This window comes from Crocodylus siamensis, chromosome 5 (assembly GCF_052110815.1).
Source record: "Crocodylus siamensis isolate JL-2025a chromosome 5, ASM5211081v1, whole genome shotgun sequence".
NCBI lineage: Eukaryota > Metazoa > Chordata > Crocodylia > Crocodylidae > Crocodylus > Crocodylus siamensis.
The window spans coordinates 182,192,733-182,218,325 of record NC_143399.1 but is presented as its reverse complement, the minus strand read 5'-3'; the positions used below and the strand labels follow the sequence as shown (position 1 = coordinate 182,218,325).

At 45.2% G+C, this 25,593-nt stretch overlaps 1 protein-coding gene across 1 annotated transcript in view; it reads right to left on the bottom strand.

Moving 5' to 3' along the window:
* The window catches only part of GPR158 (G protein-coupled receptor 158), a 394,899-nt gene that overhangs the window by 203,358 nt on the left and 165,948 nt on the right, over nucleotides 1–25,593 (bottom strand). Inside the window, exon 4 of the mRNA XM_090047374.1 lies at nucleotides 4,835–5,052. Coding sequence (XP_089903500.1) covers nucleotides 4,835–5,052 — 218 coding nt within the window. The remainder of the gene's footprint in view (nucleotides 1–4,834; nucleotides 5,053–25,593) is intronic.

Sequence of the window (25,593 nt, the reverse complement as noted above, 5' to 3'; positions counted from 1 at the left end):
GCTCGGTATGCTGCCTGGGCAGGGCCGATTAACAGGACTCCCAGTCTACTGGCCCATTTTGTTCGGTCTATGCCTGCAGCGAGGGCCGCTCTCTCAAAGATTTCTATAAAGGCCTCCACATCGTCTTCCCTGTTCATGCGGGGCATGTTCATTTCCCCGCTATACGGGCCAGCCCTTGCCTGCTGCTGCTGGAGCAGGTGCTCCTGCACATTCACTTGCCTTAAGGCAGTCTGTTGGTGCTGCTGTAGCAGCTGTGCCATGAGATGCAGCGTCTGCTGCATCACATCCGGGCTCGTAGGGAGCTCCATTGTACTCTGGTGCTCTCCTAGCTAGGCCGGGTTCTTCCCGGCCAATGCACCAGTTGTAAGGGGATGGGGGTGCGTCACTTACCGTGAGACCCCGATCCCCGGATGTCCCCTGGAGAGAAGGGGATACGTGTTGGACCGTCCCGCTTCGCCGCTCTCGCCTGCCACGACTTGATGGAAATGTGGGGTTCACCCGTGCCGGGAAGCTGGCGGTCCACGTGAGGTACCCTACCTCCAAGGTCCAGGGGTCCTGAGGGCTCCTCCTCCCCTACACCCTCGCCCGGTCCTCCGGGATGAGCCTCCTCTTGGGGCTCACTAGTCCAAGTCCTAGTCCGGCAAAAAGGGGGGTTTGGGGTGCCCGCCCTGCCGGACCCTCACAGGGAGTTCTCACCGCACCTGGAGTCCCCAGGTGCCGTTCGCTCCTTGCAGCCTGGGGTGGCTTTACCCCTGGGAATTGTCTCCTAAGCCCAGGAAGGAGGCCAGGAGAGCAGTTCCTCTCCAGTGGCCATGGGAATAGGAACTCAGCTAGGACAGACAGAGGGGAGAACTCTGGCAGTGTGAACATCCCCCAATTGCTGCTGGGGTTGGGGAGCCCTCTGTCCGTCGCTCTCTAGTAGCGAGTGAATCTGGTTTGACCAGACAGTCTAGTTTTTATGTTGTAGTCCAGGGGCTTTGTGTTTTTATGTTCACTGTTTTGACTGGAGGACTGGGTGAGGTTGTTTTGACTGGAGGACTATTAGGGGTTGGAGGAGGTGTCATAGGGACTCCCCAGTAGCATGGGGGATCCTGGCACTGGAGAGGGCGCAGCATTTGCGGGGTATATTGGCCCCGGCCCCGGAGTGGGGGGGGCAGTGAGAGCAGGCAGCGGGGGGGCCCTGAAGTGAGGGAGGGCAGTGGGGGGGGGCCAAGACCTAACAGGGCCCAGGTCAAACCACGTCAGCACCATCTGTAAGGCTTGGGCTGTGGTGTAGGGGAGAAAAAAGAGCCACAAGTAGCGCCCCTTGTCACCAGGGCGTGAAAAAATGGGCAGCCTCCTGCTGATTACAACAATCTAGTAATCAAGTAAGATCAAGGCATGGCAGGCGGGTAAGCAGGTGGTTGGCCCATTACAGGAGGGCGGAGCCACTCCCGGAAAGGCTCCAATAGAGATACTCCTGTCACACTGGGCTTTGGTTGTCAGTTGTCCCTTCTGGTTTAGCAGGGGTCCGATGTTGCCCTTGATTTTCCTCCAGCTCCCCACATATCTAAAAAAGGACTTTTTATTATTCTTGACTTATTTATTATACTTGTAGCTAGCTGAAGGTTAGTCACAGCCTAGGCTTTCCTTGTTTGCTCCCTACAGGTCTAGACCACTGCAGAATATTCCTCCTTGGAGGTGGTTCCAGTCCTCCATCCTTTGTAGGTCTTTCTTTTTACCTGCAGGAGGTCCCTGGAGAGCCAAGGGAGCTGTTGTGCCCTTTTGCTGCCTTTCCTCTGAGACAGCATAGCATTAGCTTGTGCATCAAGGATCGCTCCCTTGAAGAGTAACCACTCTTCCTGAATTCCCCTCCCCTTTGGGTTGTGGTCCCTTAGGGCCTCACTGACAAGCCTCCTTAGCTTGTCAAAGTCAGCTTTCCTGAAGTCGAGGACTTCTGTATTGCTGTCTTGCCAGCTTTATGGCAGATTGTGAAGGTGATCAGCTCATGGTCGCTGGCACTCAACTTCCCATCAATTGTTAGGTCTCCGATTAGGTCGTCCCTAGTTGCCAGTACCAGGTCGAGCAGCGCTTTACCTCTCATTGGCCCATAGACTTCTTGTGTCAGACAGAGGTCATCCATGCATGAGAGGAAGCTTTGCAACCGCTTGGATTTAGCTGAGCGCTGTTCCCGCACGATGTCTGGGTACTTGAAATCTCCCATGACAACCATGGACCGGGAGTATGCGGCCTCAGCCAATTCCCTGGTGAACTCCTGGTCAAGCTCCTGACTTCGGGTGGGAGGTCTGTAACAGACTCCCACCATTGTCTCTCCTGTGCCCAGTTCTCGTGGATTTTAACCCAGAGGGCCTCCAGGATCTTTGTGAACCAGAAAAAGCCTTCCCTCCAATACTCCCCCACCTCAGTGGATACAATGAGTTTTACACTCCACCCTCAAAATTAATATATTTTTTTTTACTGATGGTTTGAGAAATCCCTTTACATTCTCAGAATCTAGATATTCCATGTTCCAGTAGCTTTTCTTTCATTTCCATGCCTTCCCTCCCCCCACAGCAGAGAGCATATGGCTCACTACCAGTTTCATTCTTTTCCTTCCAATTTTCTGTTATTATCCAATATCTCCGGCAGTTTTCTTATGCAAATGATCATTGTTCGCAGTATGTTTGCCTTTCATAGAGCTTCTCATTTCACATTAATCACACAAGATCTTTCTTCTTTTTTTTTTTAAATCATGCTGTACCAACAAGATAAAAGGACATAAAAAAGAATCCAAGAGAAAATTCAATTGAGTGACATGAAAAGCAATGGGATACCATTTTTCATTTCTACTCATTGACAACACTAATCTAAGGGAAATGCCTGTTAACCAATTCATTGCTATTTTTTTGGATAATGTTCATTTTAAGAAATTTATTTAAAGCAAAAAACCCCCCCAAAAAACCCGTCTTCTAATCTAGAAAAATTTTAACAGAATCTATTTACATCCAAAGTGACAAAAATAGAACACTCAAAAGACAAAAGGTCTCTTACTGGGGGGGGGAAGGTCTTGTTTCATATCTGACTCCTATAGCATTGTCACTTGCCTAATTTGTAAAATGGTAGCCCACCGGAAAGAAGAAAACAAGCATAACTGGGCTTGTGACCTTTCCTGCTGGTTTGTGAGATATTAGGACAAATGGACAGGAATTTAAAAAGTGGGGAGGACAACAGATGCTGCTTGTTTTCTTTCATATGAAATATTCCGATCCTGTTCAGCTCTTAACTGTTGAAAAACCTCCAATTTCTGCACTACTATAAATGCAGTTTCACTGGTACCAGGATGAATGAAACCAGGTCCTGCCCCCTTCCCCCCCACCCCACAGCCAAAAAAAAGTCCACTAGATATATTGTAGTGACTGAAGTTATACTTTTGGGACACTCCCTTACTTAGAAGGCTACAGAAGTTGAGAATTGGGAGATGGTCCCTCAGTTAGGCTAGTGAGTTACAGATAGGTAAATGATCTGCAGAGGTTACCAACTGCCCCACAAGTAAAGTTTGCTTAGTTTTTATTCACATATACCTGTTTATTGAACCCAGGGATCACTATGCACATGTAATACTATATTATAAAAACAACAACATATGTGTAGTTCATTCTCATCTGATCGGTACCATTTATATGAAAGGGTTACAATTCCCCAATCATATTCATCATCATGCTGTTTATTAAACTCAAACTTATTATGCATTTTAGAAATGAACAGAAAAAAATTTAGTTGGATGGGATACAATCCACCTTTTTTCACTCCTTTGCAGACTTCGTGACAGAGCTTAATCCATGAGGAATGCTTCTGTTAATGATATTGTCTATTTAACACAACCATTAAAAAAAACAAGCCCCTATAACATTACAATAAGGGGGGAAGCAGATAGCCACAACAGACTTCTCATAATTAGACACTTTGTAAATTCAATAAAGGCTGTAATCTGAATCTATTTGTACAATTTTAGTAAAAGCAAGAACAGGCAGAGACTGAAGAAAGAAAAAAACATTTTACAACTGATGTTGCATTTCCAAACAGGGCATTAGGGTCTTGAAGATGGTAACATGAATTTCTAACACCAGCAGTGTCAGATGAAGTAGACTCTGTGATCATCAGTGTAAAAAAAGAAACCCAGTAAAATAAAACAAAAGCCATAATGGAAATGCTTTTCTATTTATGGAAGGTAGTTGAAACTGTTTAAACAAAGTAATATACTGTATGTACACAAGTCTTTAGGAACTAAATTAGGGTACAGGAAAAATTCAACTCAAAATCCATTACACAAGGAACCAAATTAAAACTTTTTAGCTACCTACAGATTTGGAAACATTGCTTTTTCAAGCAATTATCAGGCTTAAGGTGTCCCAAAAATATTTAAACCAAACATTCTTCCCAACATGCTGAAACAGATTAAGATAGTAGTATCTGCAAACTCTGCTGCCTAAATTCATACTTAAATCCATATTAAAGTGTTTGGATAAGTGGCTTGATTTTTAGAAGTGCTGAGTACCTAACAGCTATTACTGAAACCCACTGAGTACTGGATCAGCTGACTTCTGAGAGACCTGGTACATTCTCTGCACTTTTAAAATAAGATCACTTACTAACGTACTTAAATATGGATTTGATTGCCTACAGTAAAGCAATTGTGGCTGAACATAGTGGCCTGTGTGGGGAAAAAAAAATCCAAATAGAAAAAGCACTGCTTGGTTGCGAAGTTGATCATTCAAACTGGAGGTACCTTATTTAAGCACAAGTGTGTCTGTAAGAGAGTAGAAAGAAAGATTAAAGAAACCATATCTGTGTTTACCTTTGCCTTGCGAAAATGGTATACTACCACCATGCTTATGAAGTCCAGGAGCATACAGAAAGTTTGGAATGAGATGATAGCAAGCCGTAAATACTTGTCCTCCTGTGCATAGCAGGGAGCATCATCTGTGCAGTAAGAACATCCTTCCCTGCAGGGTAGGCAGGTGTAGACTTCCTCAGACATCTTGCCTCCAGTAAAGTGATTATCTGTATCCTTTCCTGAAAGCATCCAAAGGGGGAGGGGAATATCTTTAATGCTATGGTACAGGCAGTTCAAACACACAGGAGCAAACACTTCTTCTGCTGACCTCCCTCCTAATTCTTGTTCTCTGCTCATTAATTTACAGCACCACTAGCAGGGATTGCTCTTATTTCACCCTGTTTTGCCACATTCAGGAAACACAAGCAATTTAGAAGCAAGGAGAAACTAAACCTAAATGTCAAACATTTTCTAATTGTTTCTAAAGTACGCTTACAGAACGTTCTGGACAGTTTGAGAGGAACTGCTGAATGGGAGAATTTATCACAAAAATATATGAAAGGGGAAGATATCTTATATTAAGGCATGAAAACCAGATACAGTTAACTTCTTAACATTTCTGACTTAATTTCTGATTTGATTTTTTTTTATTGCCCCTTAACTCCATACAGATGCTATCTAGTGAGCTCATTAGCTCTAAATTGGATAAAGTCCCTTTAAATTAATAGTCATTCAGCACACTGCTGTATGATTACACAATTCTTTGCTCAAAGTGGAAATTTTGGTGTGTTCAAGTTTTCCTTTACATGCATAATACAGGCAGAAAAACTTGAATATATGTTAACATTTTGTTATCCAAAAATCAGCAGTTCTCAACACCCTTCCACTTGGCTAGAAGCCAGCTGGGAGCTGCTGTTTAACAATATGAGAATGGCAGGTTGATCCTAACCCACAAACAGGTATTCATGATGCCTAGAATGGAAACACCTCACCTATAAACCAGTAACACATTTGTTGGCCAAGATTTGTATTTTTTCCTCTTTGGCACTTCTATAGGAAATGGTAATGTTTCTAACAACTCACAGGAACATCAGCCTTTGAGAATACAATTAGTATATAGCAGTAAAAGAAACTGACCATCTACACACGTGAGTGGCAAGGTGGGAAGTGCAGGAGTTACACATTCTTTGACACAGAAATTTTAAGTCGCAGTAAGTAAGTACTGTCTTAAGTCTCAAAGGAGTTTAGCATGAAAACTCTGGCTGGTAGCTATAGATAATCACCTGGAATGTCAGAGCCTAAGTAGTAAGTAGGGAACTAGGAAAGGAGAAACTAAATGGGAAAGATATCAAACAAAGAAAGTAAACTGATTTGCTGAATGTGCTTAATACTTTCTCCGTAAGATTTGGGGACTTCAGGAAGCACACTTTGGAAAACTTAATACAAGCTAAAAGTGAGTTTAAGTGTCAAAATAATGACACCTTTCCACTCTTTTCATAGGAGTAGAGAATTGCACTGGCATCTTTGATAAAAATTTTCATCCTCCATCAATGTCTGTGGAATGCCTTGGGCCCATAGCTTGCTGTCCTTAACTCCAAAGGAAGCTGCATTTCAGTGGCACCACATATATATCATTTTATCCCTTTAGTTTGAATTTCTGAGATCGCAAACTAACTATACCTTTAATTCCTTTCCTTGCTTTTTCCCCTAGTGTAAATATGTGCATGTGCACACATGTGTCATGAGGTAAAGGCTGTGGGAGGTAAGCAAACTGTGTATATATTATGCCTCTGATGCTAATTCTCTGCTCAGAATTTTACCTTTACAAGCAGAAAATGTTACTACAATATTCTGGCATTCCCAGTATTCCTCATACTTAATCCAAGAACCCTTTCAGGTGTCTCTTACCGTCTACCATGATAGCCTAACAACAGCTTTTAGGAACTGATACAGGGATTCAGGATTTTCAGTGGCCTACTTAAACAGAGGCCTTGATAACCCTTGATAAAAATGCAGAGTTCTGCAGACACATACTATGTAATAGATATTGTTACATGCAGCCAAGACTGTAAGAGGGGATACAAAGAATAACCTGACAGAATATAAGATATACAGCAGCGAAGGGGCAAAATCTAGCAATAAACAAGCAAGGAAATGTTTAATCCCACCAACTATCTAAAAGATGTCCAAGAGAAACAAGAAGTTATTACCACCACATGTAGCATTAGCCTTAGTTTTGTTCTGAAGTCCATTAATCTTTAAGACATTCTGGACCCCAGAGTTTCTCCACTTCCACATATCCTACACTTAGTCTGCCTGCCACCATTCTGGGAGTTTTGCAAACATTAATCATTTCCCTACTTCTAACCTTAAATCCTTATTTTCTTAACTTCAGATAGAACAAGAATAAGAGGCAAAAGCCTCCCACCCCACCTTCTCTTGATGTTACTGGTTTCCTATGCCTCCTCATAGCCCAAATGTAACTCCACTCAGGTTATCATAGTTTCTTCCATGAGTTTGCTTACTCTACACCTGACCTCATATTCTTCTATTTCCTGGGTCCGTTTATTTTCTATAGTTGTAGGTCATCTTTTATTTGTTAAACATCATCTACATACAAATATTTCCCTCCTTCAGAGCAACTTAGTAATTCTATAATCTCTTTAATACTCACATCTCTGGTTTAAAAATGAACTCTTCATTAAAGTAGTATTAGTCACAATACAAAAAATAAATATGTAGAATACAATATTTAACAAAGAAGAGAAAATACCATTAAAAATCTATGAGAGAGAGAATCTATATTATCAATCCATGTAATAGGTTGTCACTCAGCTTTTTGTTTTCCCTGAGGCAAACTTGTCCCCACATGAAAAGCAATGTCCATAACAAAACAAACACACAACCTTTTATTGCTTGTTTAACTCAAACCTAGAGAGAGCTATCCCAGCTCTATGCTGCCTCCTTGGCACTGCAGCCTTCCCCTTCTTCCCCAGCTTCTTTCCCTGGGAGCTTTTAACTTCCTCTGATCAGGTAATTATCCTTGTCAGCTGGCCCCATACCCATGGGTGACTGGTGCCTTCTGAGTCTGGAGGGGCACCAGATCACCAATGGGGGGTGGTCCCCCAGCGGCTGATCACTGAGCCAGTGGCAAAACTTCTGGTGGCACTTCCCGTATCGCAGCTGGAGCTTCCAGGGGGTACACGGCCGATTTCAGGGGGTGCACATGCTCCTGTGTGCACCCCTTATGCGTCGCCAATACCCATGCCCCTGAGCAGGCAGGCTATTACTTATTAACCCCTGCAGCTGGGCTCCCACCCCTGAGCCATGTACCAGGTTACACATCTCCCCTTCCCAGAGTGGCAGTGGAGTCTGAGATGTACTCTTCCCTTTCCTCAATCCTCCCTCCCTCCCCCACTCTCAGAAGAAGTCTACATTTGCATGTGCTGAACCAGGGCAGTGATATATCAAGAAATCAAAAGGCTGCTGAGACAGATACCACCTTATCAACTGGGGATTGACCTCCCATGTGGTGTTAAGCCATATCAAAGGGGCATGGTCAGTTACTAAATGAAGCTGAAGTAGCATAGGGCCACTTAATTGCAGGCACTCCTTTTCTATGACAGCATACTTCTGCTCTCGGGGAAGGAGTGTCCTACTGAGATACAGAATGAGGTGTTCTCCATCCTCAGACTCTTGGGGGAAAACCACATCCAGGCCTCTCTCCAAGGCACTGGTCTGTAATATAAACTCTTTTGTTAAGTCTGGGCTGCTTAGGACTGGTTCACTGAACAGTAGCTGTTTTACTGCCCCAAATGCTGTCTCACATTTGGGCAACCATTAAGTTCTTTGCAGTGCTCTGTTCCTTAGCTGGTCAGTCAGTGCTGCTGTGATGACTGCTAATAATAAGATTAATTGCTAACAGTAGCTGGCCAATCCCAGAAATGATTTTACTTGCTTCTTGGTTGTTGGCATCAGTGCTTCCACCTAGACCTCTACTTTATCAACTAGGGGCCTGATTTTACTATTGCCCAATATATATCCCAGATACCTAGTCTTAGAATCATAGAATCATAGAATCAATGAGTTGGAAGGGACCTAGACAGATCATCGAGTCCAACCCCCTGCCGTGGGCACGAAGGAGCAGTGGGGGTGGGAGGGATCATAAGACCCCAACCAGGTGCCTATCCAAGTCTCTTCTTGAAGATTTCCAGGGAAGGTGAGAGCACCACCTCTCTGGGAAGCCTATTCCAGGCTCTGGCCACCCTTACTGTGAAGTAGTTCTTCCTAATATCCAACCTAAACCTATCCTCCCTCAGCTTGTGGCCATTGTTCCTGGTGACTCCAAGGGGGGCCCTGGGGAACAGACTTTCCCCAAGTCCCTGCTGCTGGCCCCTGATAAGGTTGTAGGCAGCACAAGATCCCACCTCAGTCTCCTCTTGCAGAGACTGAAGAGATTCAGGTCCCTCAGCCTCTCCTCATAGGGCTGCCCATGGAGGCCCCCAACCATATGAGTGGCCTCCTCTGAACCCTCTCCAGGTTCTCCATATCCTTTTAAAAATGTGGAGCCCAGAACTGGACACAGTACTCCAGATGAGGCCTGACCAGCACCGCATAGAGGAGGAGCAAGACCTCTCTGGACGTGTAAGTGAGGCCCCTGTTGATGCATGAGAGGGTGCGGTTGGCTCTGACTATTGCTTCATTGCATTGGCGACTCATATTCATCCTGGAGTCAATCATGTCTCCAAGATCTCTCTCTGCCTCTGTGCTGCTGAGAGGGTCAGCCCCTAACCTATAACCATAAAGCTGGTTCCCTCTCCCCAGGTGCAGCATCCTGTAATTGTCCTTGTTGAACTGCATCCTGTTCAGATCTGCCCACTTCTCTAACCTATCCAGGTCTGCCTGGATGCGGTCCCTGCCTGCCGGTGTATTTGCTTTACCCCACAGCTTGGTGTCATCAGTGAACTTGAACAGGGTGCACTCCACACCCTCGTCCAGGTCGCTAATGAAGATATTGAACAGCACCGGCCCAAGGACCGAGCCCTGGGGGACTCCGCTGCCCACACTCTCCCAAGTCAACATCAACCCGTCCACCGCCACCCTCTGGGTATGCCCCTGGAGCCAGTTTGCCACCCATGTGCATTCATCAGTGCTGCACTCCCTCAGCTTGCCCACCAGAATTGGGTGGGACACTGTGTCAAAGGCCTTCTGGAAGTGCAAGGAGATGACATCGACTTCCTCCTTCACATCTAAGCTCTTTGTTATCCAGTCATAGAGAGAGACCAGGTTAGTCAGGCAGGATCGGCCTTGCATGAACCCATGCTGGTTACCCCTGAACATCACTTCCCCTGCAAGGCTCTCACAAATGTGGCCCTTGATAATTTTTTTCAAAGACCTTCCCCAGGATAGAAGTGAGGCTGACTGGCCTGTAGTTGCCAGGCTCTTCCTTCCTCCCCTTCTTGAAAATAGGAACCACAATGGCCCTTTTCCAGTCCTCAGGGACTTGGTCTGAGCACCAGGAGTCCTCGAACAGCCGTGCCAATGGCTCCACAATGACACCAGCCAATTCCCTCAGTGCCTACAGATGAAGGTCATCCGGGCCCGCTGACTTGGACACATCTAAGCCCTCCAGGTAATCCTTAACTAGGTCTGAACTAACAGCTGGGGGACTCGCATCCTTCCTGGGCCTAAGCTATCACCCGAGAACATCCCATTGCCAGCAGACAGGAACAGAGAGGCAAAGAACTTATTAAAGAGTTCTGCCTTCTCTTGTGCGTCCATCACCAACTGCCCCGCCCCATAGGGGTCCAATGCTACCCCGAGACTTCTTCTTGCTATCTATATACTTGAAAATGGACTTTTTGTTATCCTTAATCCCAGAAGCTAATCTAAGCTCCAGTGCCGCTTTAGCCTCCCTAACCAAATCCCTACAAGCTCAGGCCAGGGAGGTGTACTCCTCCTTTGTCCCTGCCCCCTGCTTCCACCACCAGTATGCTTTTTTCTTTGCCCTCAGGCCAGCCTGGATATCCACACTCAGCCGCAAAGGTTTCTTGGACCCTTTTCCCGCCTTTCTGCTCAAAGGAATTGCATCCTGCTGCACCCCAAGGATAGCCTCCTTGAGGCTATCCCACAGTTAGTCTTGGTATACCCCAAGTGACACTTAGCCAGGTTAGCTGTCAGACTCACTGCTCATATCACCTGTAACATTTCTTTCACCCACTGGAGTTGGTACACCCATGTGTTGGTAAATATTACCACATCATCCAGATAGGTAGCTGCATATACCCAATGAGGTTGGAGTATTTCATCCATTAAAAATTGGAAGGATGCCAAGGCTCTGTGTAAAACAAAAAGTAGCATCTTGAAATGGTAGAGCCCTCAGGGTGTTGCAACAGCTGTAATTCCCCAAGATGCTGGATCCAAAGGAATTTGCCAATATCCCTTAGTCAAGTCCAGGATGGTTATATACTTTGTGTTACCTATTCCCTCCACTGCTTTACTTTTTCTGGACATATGGTACATGTTACATTTTAAAATTGCATTGATTTTGTGAAAGTCAGTTCAAAACCAGATAGTGTGATTGGGTTTTGACATGAACACAATTGGGCTACTCCACTTACTGGTGCATTCCTTTATTACCTCTATGTCCAACATCTTAACTTCTCATCTAACTGCTTCCCTCAGTCAGTCTAGAATTCTCAAGTGTCCCTTTTGAAATTTAAGGCCTGGCCTAAGGATAATTCAGTGTTCAATTAATGTACCAAACTCATGGTAAGCACCTTTTTGAATTCTTCAGGAGGGTCTTTATTTCAGCTCGTTGAAACTGCTGTTTTAGGAACTCTTGCTGCTGCTTTCTCTGAAACTGCTACAGTTTCTGCTGCTGTCTCTGGAATTGCTGTTGCTGTGCTTGGACTTGCTGAAACAGCTGCTGGTGTTGTTGCTACAGCCCCACCAGCCATTTTAGCAGGGTTCTGGCCTCCATAGCTGATATTGGGTTCTAAAATGCCAGTATTTTCTACCATGTGTAGCAGGTTGTCACTCAGCTTTTTATTTTCTCTGGGGAAAACTTGTCCACACAAGAAAAACCAGCATCCATAATGAAAAAGAACACATAAACAAGCAACAAAGGGTTAACTCAAACCTATGGTCCTTCCTCAGACCTGGAGAGGGCTATCCCAGGTCTGTGCTGTATTGTCAGCACTGCAGCCTTCCCTTACTCCACCACCTTCCTTTCCTGGGAGGTTTTCACTTCCTCTGACCAGGCAATCATCTCTGCCAGATGGCTCCATGACCCTGAGCAAACAGGCTACTACTCATTAACCCCCTGCAGCTGGTCTTCTACCCCTAAGCCATGTACCCAGTTACAATCCTTTATAAGTACAAATTAAAATTCTGAATGGTGCTAAAACTAAAATTCTTACAAGTTGTTCTTAAACATTCAACCTTGAAAAATTATGAAAAAGTATGTTCTAATCCAGGTTATTAAACATTTACTTATCTATATCTTGTTTGAAAGGATCTTTATGTCTTTTCTTGTCACATGTTTTAGGGATAACAGCTGATAAACAGTTGCATGTTACAGTAAATACCCTAAGGATAGAGCTTCATAAATCAACAGCAAACTTTATCTTAACCATGTTTCATTAAATGCTTCCAGCTGCCTTTCAAGAAAGGTCACTGATATGCACATAAAGCCCCACTAGCTATGACTATTTAGATGATGAATACTGTTTGACTTGGAAAGTATTCTTTCTTAGAGTTAATCTGCAGTGGATTGGATCTACTTGATTTTTTTTTTGAAGTTTGATAAGAAGTTACCCACTACCAAATTTCCCCTCCAAAATATTGCTATTTTTTAGCACAGAGCCACTATCATATTCATTAGAAGTAACCTATTGTCATAATGGTCACTGCACACCAGTGTGGTTGAGAAATGTTTAATTCCACCCATGATCCCCAAGACATATAACAAGAAGCACTCAAATGCATCTGTACTTCTTTCTACATGTGTAAAATTCCTCTTCTATCTACTGATCCACTGGTAACTGTTATCCAACTAGAGTTAATGTAACAACCAGAGCAATTCAGCTGCATGACAGATGATTCACTGCAGCAGTGGCAAGGAAGTACCTTCTTTTTGCCACACCTTGGGCTCTTTGGCAGTATGATTCCACTGTCAGAGTAAAAGACCCGTTTCTTCTCAATACTGAAGGTGGCACAGGATTATCAAGAATACAATGTAGCAAGTAGACAATAGCCAGCAGCCAATTTTTGCTCCATTTAAGTCAAAAGGAGTCTTGCCATTGACATCAATGGTAATAGAATCAAACAGTGAGAGACTGTGCACCATAGGGTTCAGAAATAAATAGAGACAAGGGACACAGAGGAAGAAAGCAGAGGAAAAAAGAATAAGGTGGGAGGAAGAAGGAAAGAAAATAGTTAAACTGAAGGGACAGGAGAAATCAATATCAACGACTAACTGAGAGCATGTTTGACTAATAGAAAGAAAAATAAGAAATCTAAAATGATAGAATAAGTAGAGAAGTTTTGAAGAGATGAGAAATGTTTATCTTAGGAAGGAAAAAAATGAAAATTTAAGGAGATTAAAAAAAACCCCTTAAGAATAAGAAAAGTAAAACCTAGAAACTGAAAAGTATCAGGCAAAGAAATTGAGGTATACAATGAAAATAAAAAGTAGACCTGAGGAACAAAAAGAAAGAGTATTTACTTGTATTGTTTGCTACCAAATGTTGTACTTAGAAATTATTTTCCCACACAACTATCTCACAACCAGTGTAGGTAGTTTTCTCTTCTGTACTGCTAATATAAAATTACATAAACTTTTACATTTTATATGATTGTGTGTGTTTAGTACGCAATTCCCAGTGCTGAGCAGAAGACATGGCTACAGTTTCACTTGTAAGACTTGAAACATATGGGGGGTCAGGCTTGTTTGCTTCTTCAAACTCTTTTGGACTCAAACTCCTTCAGAGATGATCCCAAATCCATATGAAGTTCTTCAGCATAGCAGCTTGGATTAGGTGGCTTACACTAGAGGTGGTTTTAACTACCAATTGTGGTTTCCTGGGCAGAAAGGGAGGTGAGAGACACTGGAGAGCAAGGGAGAGCAAGGGGGTACCAGAGACTTCAAGACCCCAGCTGCTGATTCCGTGGCATGGGCTCCCCATACTCTGGCTGATGCTGCAGGGTCTGGAGGCGGAAGATAGTAGGAGCTGCCATTCCCAGGGCTAGTGCCCCACTTGCTCCCCACCTTAGTTATGCTGCTACCTTATAAGGATAAAAACAGAGAACCAGCTTGATTCACATTTGAGCACTTTGTCTCACAACAAACCCCACACCTTATAGACTGAAAAGCCCATTGTCCCAAACTGAGTACTTGTGAATTATCTGAATTGGTACTTTGCCTCAGAATAATCACAGCTGATTCAATTTAACTTCCATGTAATTGTCATGTACAACTAACTGCCTTGCACCAGTTTTGGTCCAAGTCATAAATGGAAACAGTTTGTTTGGCATCAAGCCTGGTGTCTGTTTTGGCCTAACCCCTCCTTCAGAGAAGAACAAGTTAGCCCTTTTGAAAAACATGGTCTCCCTAATTGTCACAAATCCATCTTTGAAACTATCACCCTAGTCCCAAGCCCTAATTCTTAGGCAAAAAAACCCAAAAAACAATGAAGTGACTAACAAGTTCCACTTTGAATGACATCTGCCAGGATCTCAGATACCTTAGAAACAGGCTTCAGGCCTTAAAATGGAGTTCCCTTTGGAGCATCATGGCAACCTTTGTAGCAGCAAAGGATGACATCTTTCTGCCCCGGTGCTCATATGGCTTAGCTTCTCTGTGTCTTCCAGATGATTAGATATTGTGTACATATTTAAGAAAGGAAAAAAATGGAGGATGAAGGGAACTACTGACCTGTCAGCTTCACCTCAGTCCACGGAAAAATCATGGAGCAGATCCATTTCTAAGAACTCGGAGGAGAAGAAGGGGATTGGGAACAATCAGCATGGATTCAGCAAGGGCAAGTCATACCTGACCAATCTGATTGCCTTCTGTGATGAGATGTCTGGCTCTGTGGATGTGGGGAGACCAGTGAATGTGGTATACCTTGACTTTAGCAAGGGTTTTGATACAGTCTCCCACAACATTCTTGCAGACAAGCTAAGGAAGTATGGGTCTGATGAATGCACTGTAAGGTGGATAGAAAACTGACTATATCATCAGGATCAGAGGATAGTAGTCAATGGCTCAATGTCTACTTGGCAGCTGTGCCCCAGGGTTGGTCCTGGAGCTGGTTTTATTCACTATCTTCATCAATGACCTAGGGAATAGCAAAGAGTGCACCCTCAGCAAGTTTGCAGATGACACCAGACTGGGGGAAGTAGTAGATATCCTGGAGGGTAGGGCTAGGATTCAAAGTGACCTCAAGGAATTGGAGGATTGGAGGAAAAGAAATCTCATGAGGTTCAGTAAGGACAAGTGCAAAGTCCTGCACTTACAATGGAACAACCTTATACACTGATACAGGCTAGGGACTGACTGGCTGGGCAGCAGCTCTGCAGAAAAAGACCTGGGGGTTACAGTGGACAATAAGCTAAATATAAGCCAACAATGTACCCTTGTTGTGAAGAAGGCTAAGGGCATACTAGGCTGCATTGATAGGAGGGTTGCCAGCAGATCAAGGGAAGTGATTATTACCCTGTATTCAGCACTGTTGAGACCACATCTGGAGTCCTGTGTCCAGTTTTGCCCCGCCCGGAAGGATGGGGACAAACTGGAGAGAGCCTAGCGGAGGGCAACAAAAATGGTTAGGGAGCTGGGGCATGTGACTTATGAGGAGAGGATAAAAGAACTGGGCTCACTTAGTCTGGAGAAGAGAAGACTTAGAGGGGATTTAACAGCAGCCTTCAACTACCTGAAGGGTGGTTCCAAAGAAGATAGAGTTAGACTGTTGTTAGTGGTGGCAGAACAAAGAGCAATGGTCATCAAGGTGCAGCAAGGGAGGTTAAGTTAGATATTAGGAAAAACCTCTCTTGCTAGGAGGGCAGTAAAACACTGGAACAGGCTTCCCAGAGATGTTGTAGAATCTCCATCCTTGGAGGTTTTTAAGACCCAGCTAGACACAGCCTAGACAAAGGTCCTACAAAAGTGCTTCTTAAAAGTGTGTTTATGGAATACCTATGGTAAAACTTTCAGCAGTTTCAAAAAAAGGCAAAATGCATCAATTCTGAATGAATTAAGTCTATGGGTACTATAAGCAAATTACTACAAGTATGTTTATTTCAAGGTTAGTGTTTTCAAATTTGCTCCTCACTTTTATGTGTTCCAGGAAAACAAGATCTGACAGTAAGAAGGTGGGGAAAGGGCTTCAGGGAGAAGAAGCTGGGGAGATGCAGTGGGTAAGGGAGCTACCTGACCCCCATATTTATTTTCCCTGCTGTAGCAGTAGGAGGGAGACAAATTCAAGGCAAAATTTCCAAAAATTGGATTCTACACCTTGAAAATCATAACAAATTATTGGTGGGCTGTTTTATATTCAGGTCCATCTTATATTTGAGTATATACAGTACTTAAATGCAGTCCTAAACCTTTCAGATTTATCCTGGATTATACCTATGCAACTTTCCAGCATGATTTTTAATGAGAAACAACAGGCCAACAATTTTTCCTTTTTTTTTTTTTTTTTTTTTACTGATGATCCAGGATTACAGTTTCCCATTCACCATGGAAAAAAAGCTGTTCACCAGTTCACCATGGTAAAACTCTAATTTTAAGGAGAAAATCCCAAAAAAGAGAAAAACACAGGAAACGGTAGGTTTCCCCTTATTCATAGATTCAGAGATTGTTAGGGGCTGGATGGGACCTTGCAGGTTATTGGGTCCACTCCTCCCCACCCCCCCCAGCTCTAGGCAGGAAGACAACTGGGATTAGGTGACCGCAGCAAGGTGACTGTCTAGTCTCCTCTTTAAAACCTCCAGGGTAGGTGACTGCACCACCTCTGGAGGGAATTTATTCCACAATCTGGGCACTCTGACTGTGAAGGAGTTCTTCTTGGTATTAAGCCTGAAGCAGCCTTCCAGGAGTTTATATCCACTGTCAGATCTTGCTCATCCTGGTCTTCCCCAGGGGTGCCCTAGTGAACAGTTGTTCACCGAGATCCTGATACAATCCTCTGATATAGCAGTAAGCCGCTATCAAGTCCACTCTCAGCCTTCTCCTCTTTAGGCTAAAAAGGCCCAGGTCCCCCAGCCCTTCCTCATATGGCTGGCCTTGCAAGTCTCTGATCATATGGGTGGCTCTTTTCTGGACTCTCTCAAGTTTTTCCATGTCCTTATTGAAGTGCGGTGCCCAGAACTCCAACTGCTGTCTCACCAAAGCTGAGTACAGCAGGAGTATCACTTCCTTAGTTTTACATGAGATGCATCGGTTGATGCGTGCCAGCATGTTATTTGCCCTGCTGACCACCACCTCACACGCAAGGCTCATCTTCATGTGATGGTCAATCATTACCCCTCTGTCTCTTTCAGCCGTGGTGCAAGTCAAGTTGTCACCACCAAGCCTGTATATATGTTGAGGGTTGTTTGCCCCCAGATGGAGCACCCTACACTTGAAAGTATTGAACTTCACCTGGTTCTGGTCTGCCCAACTCTTAAGCCTGTCCCAGTCCACCTGTATCTGCAACCTATCTTCTGACGTGACCACACTGCCCCATAACTTGGTGTTATCCATGAACTTGACCAGTGAGCTTTTTACTCCCCCATACAAACCATTGAAAAAGGTGTTGAAAAGCACCAGTCCAAGCACAGACCCCTGAGAGACACCACTGGCCACTTCACACCAGGACAACACAGATCCGTTCATGAGAAGTTCCAACTTGCAAGAAGCTGGGGGGAGCAGGAAGCGAGCAGTCAGGCAGGAGTACCACGTGCACATTTACACATGCACATAGCCAGCAAGTGTCCTGGACAGCAGCTCACCACAGGTAAGTTTTGGGTGGGGGGGGGAATTGAGGCCCCCATAGAGAGGGAAGGAGGGAGTTGGGCAGGGCTGGAGCTGCTGGCCAGCTGGGATCATGTGTAGGGCTTGGGGCCCAGAACTGGAATGGCAGCTGCAGGGCCTGAGCAGAGAGCAGGACAGTGCCCCCCAGATTTGTGCACAGGGTGGGAACGGGTATGGGTTTCGCACCGTGGGCTTGGACTCCCTGCCCTGTTGCCCTTCCCTGGGGCCTCTGCAACCCAGCATGTGGGACCCAATGGGCACGATGAGTGTCGCTGCTGTGAGCCCTGCACTGCCATGGTGAGGTGCCCTCACCCTCCCAGCAGCAGTGGGGGTGGCATTGCATAGTTGCATCTATCACTGCTGCTGGGCAGGCAGTGGGAACATCACTATGGAAGTGTGGAGCTCCCAATGGTGGTATGACCCTCCCTGCCTGGCCTCATTCTGCCCTGCCATGCTGGGCAGGGAGCCCTGAGCCTGCAGCAGGCAGCCTGCATCCACCCTCCCCACCAGCTATGTTCTGGCTATGCTACCCATACGGGAAGGGGGAGCTGAGCTCCATGCTTCTCTCTGCTGCAGCAGCTACCACCTCCCATGGGTGGCAGGTGGGGTTGGCCACTGCTGTGGGGGCAGGAGGCTGTGGACCTAGGTACTTGGCCCCATAGCCCTGGCAGCTGGAGACCCTCTCTGGCACAGCTGGAAGGGGTGACAGGACTGTGGGTGGGGAGTGAGGAGCACCAACAGGGACAGGGGGTGTGGGTGGGGAGTGAGAGGCACCAGCAAAACCAGGGGGCTTTGCCTTGGCAGTGGGGGGCCTGGACCTGTCTGGTGAGTGAAGGGGACAGGGGGAGATCTGATTTTCCACGATCAGCAACCCAAAATCAAATGCCGAAATTTATAGATATTTAGAATTTATTTTATAGTGATTAAGGCACTGGAAGGTTTCTCAATTGCTCTAAAACTGCAAATATATCAATAAAACGTTGTGTTCAACTGATACCTATATATATAGTGGTATTCCATTTTTATCACGGATTTTGTGTTTTTTAATCAGAGACTTTGAGGGTGTAGTTTTTTTTTAATCAAAGAATTTGCAATTTTTAAAACGGAGAAAACCAGGATCTCTAAATTGATCATATACATTCAACACTGCAACTAGCCTTTCAGATCCCCTGCTGAGTTGGCCAGGGTAGCAGACAATCTCTTAGCTAGTGAAACTTCAATACTCCTCAACCCCATTTTTAGAAAAACAACTTTCAGATTCCAACCAAAGAATTCACACCATGTGGGCCTAGAACAGTTCCTTGTCAGAACACCATTAACTGAAGCACAACTTGTATGTACAGTTCAGACAGTTCTGACATAGTGCCATGTCCCAATGAGATCATGCATAAATTCTGCAGTCAAACTCAGTTCAGTTTTTCAATGTAAAACAGTGCAAGACTGAACAATTTTGAAGCCATATATTGTTTAATCTCTTATCTCAGGTTCTCTGACCTCACTGCTTCTTTTTAAGTTTTACTTTCATGCTCTACGGATATTTTTCCACCTTTTACATTTCTACCCCAATTCATTGCTCTTATCAGCAGACTTTCCCAACCTGTATATACAAACAGATCTTCAGGTCAGACAGTTTCTGTCACAACTGCACTCAGTCTTCTGGAAATACGTGCCTGGAATTCATCTTAAAGCTAACATCTTTTAGATTTTCTAAGCACATCCTATACTTCCTTTAGTGTGGCTGCAGTTTTCATTACATCTAGAGGACAGAACTCATTTCCCTTTGAACCAAAGTCTTTTGTTTCAGTACTTGACAGCCTTTTCCTACTTCTAACACTCACTGTCACACTTTTCAAGTTTGACAGGATCTATTCAGATTGGCAGACTAAGCTGATTCTTATAACAAGATCATTCCCAAATCCTAGCTCTGTCATGTTAATTCACAGTGATCTAGGTTAACTGAAAGCATTCCCAGAGAACTGAATTTACAGGCCTCAAGTTTCAGCATAGGCATAAGAGCTAAACCCTGTTTTACCTTTATGCACCTGAGTGCCACCTACATAGCTTTTGTACATGCCACAGAATTGAGCTTTAAAGCAGCTTAAAATGCCCTTTTGCACCACTTTAATGACACTGCTGTTTGTACATTTGGCAGAGTATTCCACTTTAATGGCACTGCTGTTTACACACTAGTGGTGTATTCCTCTTTAGATGACTTTGGTACACAGCAAGATAAAACACCGCCGAGGTGTTTTAGTTTGCTACCTAACAAAGTGCAACAGTACACAGGGCACTGCAAGCTGATGCGCTTGGGGCCTGGCAGACCTCGTGCAGCTCAGGAGCTGTGGGACCCAGCAGCAGCCTGTACAAGCAAGCTCTACTGAAGAAAAAAAAATAGGGGCGAACCTGATCTTTTTTTTCCCCTCCCCAGAGCCTCCCTGCCTGCCTGAACTGTGTGGAAGCCTGGTGCTGCCCTCCACAGCTGCAGGGGGATGGGTGCTTCCCCCCAGGACTGCCCAGGCTGGGTGCCAGTGGGCAGATGCCACCTGGGGGGCCCCCGTGCAGCTCCAGTACCACTCAGCCCATCAGCAGCTTGCCCCCCTCCCCCCCGCCAAAGACTACCTTTGTGTTCACGCCATGGAGTTTAGTTCAGTTTAATTTTCCCTAAATTGAAGCAGTATTTTTAAAAACCCACCATTTCAATTTAGGGAGAACTAAATCGAATGAAACCCCATGGTGTGTAGAAGCAGCCATAATTTTAGATTCTATTTCTATCCCTGAAGTTGTGCTTTTTCAGTCTGAGAATGCATAAAGCTCCATTATAGCCGGATAGGCTCTGATGCAGAATAAAATTGCCTGGCTAGATGCATAACTGTACAAGTTCCTGAAACGCTAGTCAGAGAAAAACTACAACTAGCACTCTTCCTACCTTTTAGCCTGAAGTAGGAGATTCATGGTCTAAGCCCCTTCACCAAGGGCGGGGGGGTATGAAGCTACTTTTCCATTTTTCAATAAATCCCCCAAACCATTATATCATGGCTTAGACAGAATGTGCTTCTATTTTCTTCTTGAAGTTGGCCCTCCCCTGGAAGCCAAAAATGGAAGACATATGGGATCAGGAGAAGAGCCATCTGCCAATGACTTTTCTGCACCTTATATTGGATGAAATGTATATATAGCAGAGGGATAGCTTCTGTCACTTGGGAGCGGGAATGGAGGTGGAGGCACAGGTCAAAACCCCCTCCTTTCTAGAAGAGTGCCCATCTCATTGAGCTGTGCTCACTTGCTCTCTTCCTGAAGAATCCTACTTCTTGGAACTTTGCCTAGTGGCTAAGTTCCCTAACCACTAGGCTGTGGGGCTGAAAGTTAGGAGCCCAATGCCTTCCCCTCCACCTCCAATTTCTCTACTTTATTTCAAATAGTTACATTAGTACCTCATTCACCCACAGGTAAAAATAAAATCTGAAATCCATGTAAGACACAAAAAATTGTACTTATGCAACTACATAAATGACACTTGTATAAAGACAAAATCAGATTTGGCCTGAATTGATCAATGTTACTGATAATTTGAGCTGCAACTTTTCCTTTTGTAGGTTTTGCTTATTTATATAAAAATCATGAACTACATTTTTCATGGACACATGAAGAGAATTAAATGCTGGCCTTCATCATGATTCATTCTACACTGATGAAACAACTAAGCACAACCCTTGAGCTACAAAAATTTTCAGAGAGAAAAATGGTTTCATAAAGCTGCATTTTACCTGCTCACTTGCCCAGTGGATTGAAATAATCTGATAATCACTGCTTGATCTGGTACTCAACATAAATGAATGGAACAGTGAAACAAAAATACTCATGCAAACTTAACAACCACCTTAACATATCTACCAATACGTACATGTGCACATATACATAGCCAGTCAGATACATCCTTGCTAATCCATTTCAGGAACAGCCCATTACAATTAGCCACAAATGGGCTGACATATCTAATACCACTAAAATAAAAGCAAATGGTGGGTCAAATAAATAAATATTTGAAACTCATGGCTATAACTCAATATAGAAATCAAAGCCCTACTTAACAATAGGAAAAGCACCTAATCTACTTACACTCCTGTAGTGCTTGCCACTTTTGACTTAAGCATGTCATAGCCTTTGCCCACCAAAACAAACATGAAACAAGAGCATAATTTTGACCCATCCATAGTGCACTTAGGCACATAGGACATGGGAATGAAAGGGACTTCCTGGTCCACTGAGTCTGTCCCCTGCCATCACAGTCATGCTGTGCATCAGTTACATATTCACGTGTTTTGTACCACTAGTGTCGGATCTACTTCAGCAGATTGACACATTTGTTCTCTAAAGTTTGCAAAAGGTAGGAAAACTTAGCCAAATGGCAGAATATTAAATAGCATAGGGCACTTACATGAATTATATTTTTTATGCAGTTGGGGCCCTGAAAGCACTCCACAGTTGTGATGTAATGCACATGCATAGCTGCAGAGTGCTTTTAAAATGGCCAATCACAAGAAAAATTAACCCTCCTGAAATGAGGTATTAGATGAAGGCGCTCTAAAGCAGAGTGCTTTAGGGAACTTGTGTCCCTCCAGAATTAAGTTTTTGCACTTTGCAGGGCTGTCAGCAGGAGAGGTAGGGAAAAGGCATGGAGCTTCTGGCTGAGCCTGGTCTGGCTGGAGATGAAGGGGTGGGCAGGAGGGCGGGGAAGGGAGACCCCCTCGCCTCGCACCCCTTCCCCCTGCCAGCTACCCAGCTGGGGTACTGGAGGGAGCCAAGCCAGGCCTTCAAGGTGAGGGGGTCTCCCTTCCCCACCCTCCACCCCTCACCCAGGCTTCTTAACAGTGGCAGCAGCAGCTGCCTCCTTGGCTTGGCCTAGCTGGAGCTGAAGTGGGGGAGTGGCCCCACTTCAGCTCCATTTTTAAAAGGATGTATTTCATTTTTAAAAGGAAGTGAGCTTCCTGGCCTCACAGGCCCAGCCTGGCTCCCCCGAATACTTTAGCCAGGTTAGATGGGGGGCCCACAAGGCAAGGGGGCTCTGTTCCATCCTGTCCCCCGCCCCTCCAGCTCCAGCCAAGTCAAGCCCGGATGGCAGCTCCATCCTGCTCCCTCCCCATCTCCCTCCCTTCCACACTGACAGCCCCAGAGCTGGGGGTTGCTGGGCAGAGGGACAGTTCAGCAGCTTCCTTGGGGGCTGCTGGAGCACCCTCACCTCCTGGCCAGGGCTGGTGCAGGGAGGCTTAATCCTCCCTGACCCAACAAGTGAACATCTGCTGGAGGAGGAAAGACTGACCATAAGCAACCATCATGGATTTATGAAAAACAAATCATGTCAAACAAAATTGATTTCCTTCTTTCATAAAGTAACTACTTGGGTGGATGATGGGAATGCTATGGATATAGTGTAGCTGGACTTCAGAAAGGCTTTTGACAAGGCCCCACAAGACATTCTCATAAACCAACCTTTTTTAATAATTGTACCCCCAGTGGCCCCCTTTTTAGTAAGTGTACCCCTTGGGGGGTGGCAGTCAGCCGGACGCTGAGCAAAGGGAGAGGGGGGTGGTGAGCAGAGGTGTGGCAAGCAGCAGCAGCGCAGCGTCTGTGGGGCCCTGCTCTCGCCCCATCCTGGCCCTGCTCCTGTGAGGCAGTGGCATGGGGTGGCAGCACTCCATCCCTGCCTGCCCACACGTACCCCCTGGGACCTTTCAAAGTACCCCCAAGTGTATATGTACTCTTGGTTGATAACCGCTGTCATAAACACATTGGAGAAATGTGGGCTAGATAAAACTACCATAAGGTGGAAAGATAATGGCTCACTAGCCTCAAGCAAAGGGTATTTATTAATGGGTCCATGTCAGAATGTCTGGAGGTTTTAAGTGGAGTCCCACAGAGGTCTGTCCTGAGCCTGGTGCTATTCAACATGTTTATTAACATTTTGGATGCTAGCATAGAAAGCTTCTTGAGCAAGTTTGCAGATGACATGAAATCAGAAAGGATTGTGAATACATTGCAGTAAGCCAGCACAAATCAGAAAGATCTGAATAGGTTGGAAAGTTGGGCTACAGCTAACAGGATTAAGTTCAATGCACACAAAAACAAGGTACTGCACCACAGGAGGAATATTCAAAAATGCAAATATAAAATGGGTGACACATACCTGGGTAGCAGCACTATCGAAAAGGAATTGGGAGCCTCAGTAAACCACAGATTCCATACAAGTCTGAAGTGTGATTCAGCCACACAAAAGGTGAATGCAGTTTTGGGGCCAATAGAAGCAATCAGGTGCAATAGAATGTATCATCAATAGAAACATTAGGTGCAAGACACAGGAGGTAATAGTGCCTTTCTACTCATTACTGGTTAGGCCTCATCTGGAGTACTGTGTCCAGTTCTGGGCTCCACATTTTTTAAAGGATGTGGAGAACCTGGAGAGGGTCCAGAGGAGGCCACTCGTGTGACTGGGGGCCTCCGTGGCCAGTCCTATGAGAAGAGGCTGAGGGACCTGAATCTCTTCAGTCTCCACAAGAGGAGACTGAGGGGGGATCTTGTGGCTGCTACAACCTTATCAGGGGCCAGCAGCAGGGACTCGGGGAAAGTCTGTTCACTGGGGCCCCCCTTGGAGTCACCAGGAACAATGGCCACAAGCTGAGGGAGGATAGATTTAGGTTAAATATTAGGAAGAACTACTTCATGGTAAGGGTGGCCAGAGCCTGAAATAGGCTTCCCAGAGTGGTGGTGCTCTCACCTTCCCTGGAAATCTTCAAGAGACTGGACAGGCACCTGGCTGGGATCTTATGACCACTCGCACCCTTGGTGCTCATTCCTGCCCATGGCAGGGGGTCAGACTAGATGATCTGTCTAGGTCCCTTCCGACTCAGTGATTCTATGATTCTATGGGTGACTGGCGCCACCTTATTCAGGAGGGGCACATACTCCCCAAGTGACCAGGGCGGGGGTCCCCCCATGGCCGATCTCACTCACCGGCTTCCAGAAGTGGCTGCAGTTTTGGCTACAGCCAAAGCTAGGACTTTGACTGGGGTATGCCAATCCCCCTTCTGGGACTTAAATCTGGAGGAGCCTGACTAGAGGGTCTTGCCCCTCCACTCAGGATCAGACCAACCTCCATATTTGGGGTCAGGAAAGAATTTTACTCCAGGGTCATATTAGTATGAAGTATGGGGCAGGGGGGTTGCCTTTCTCTGTAAGTGTGGCCCTCTACTCAGGATCTCTTGAGCATATATTAACATTTTATAGAAGCAGGACATTGGCTGCTCTCGTTCCCTTGCTTTGTATGTAGGAGGTTAGTGTATTAGGTCTGTCTTGTGTCAGGGTTGATGGCAGTCTTATCTAGAATTTAGATTATGGTTCATATGGGATCGTTTGGATAGAGATGATCCTGCCTCAGGCAGGGGGTTGAACTAGATGACCTCTGGAGGTCCCTTCTAGCCCTACTTCTCTGATTCTAGGCAGTCCTACTCCAGTCCTACTCCGATCTAATGCACACATTATTTCAGGAAAAATTAGCTTATTTTGGGGTAGCCATCTACCCAAGGCAAACAGGCCACTGGCACTGCCACCTGATAGTGAAGTGGTCTACCTATTGCAGATTTGTCCATTCCAGACCAAGCATGATTTACATGGGTGCTTAAAACCAATATAAGTTATATACCAATGTGTACATGTCACCTGTATAAATCCTCAGTTCATGAATGGATAAGCAGCTTTCCTGATGTTC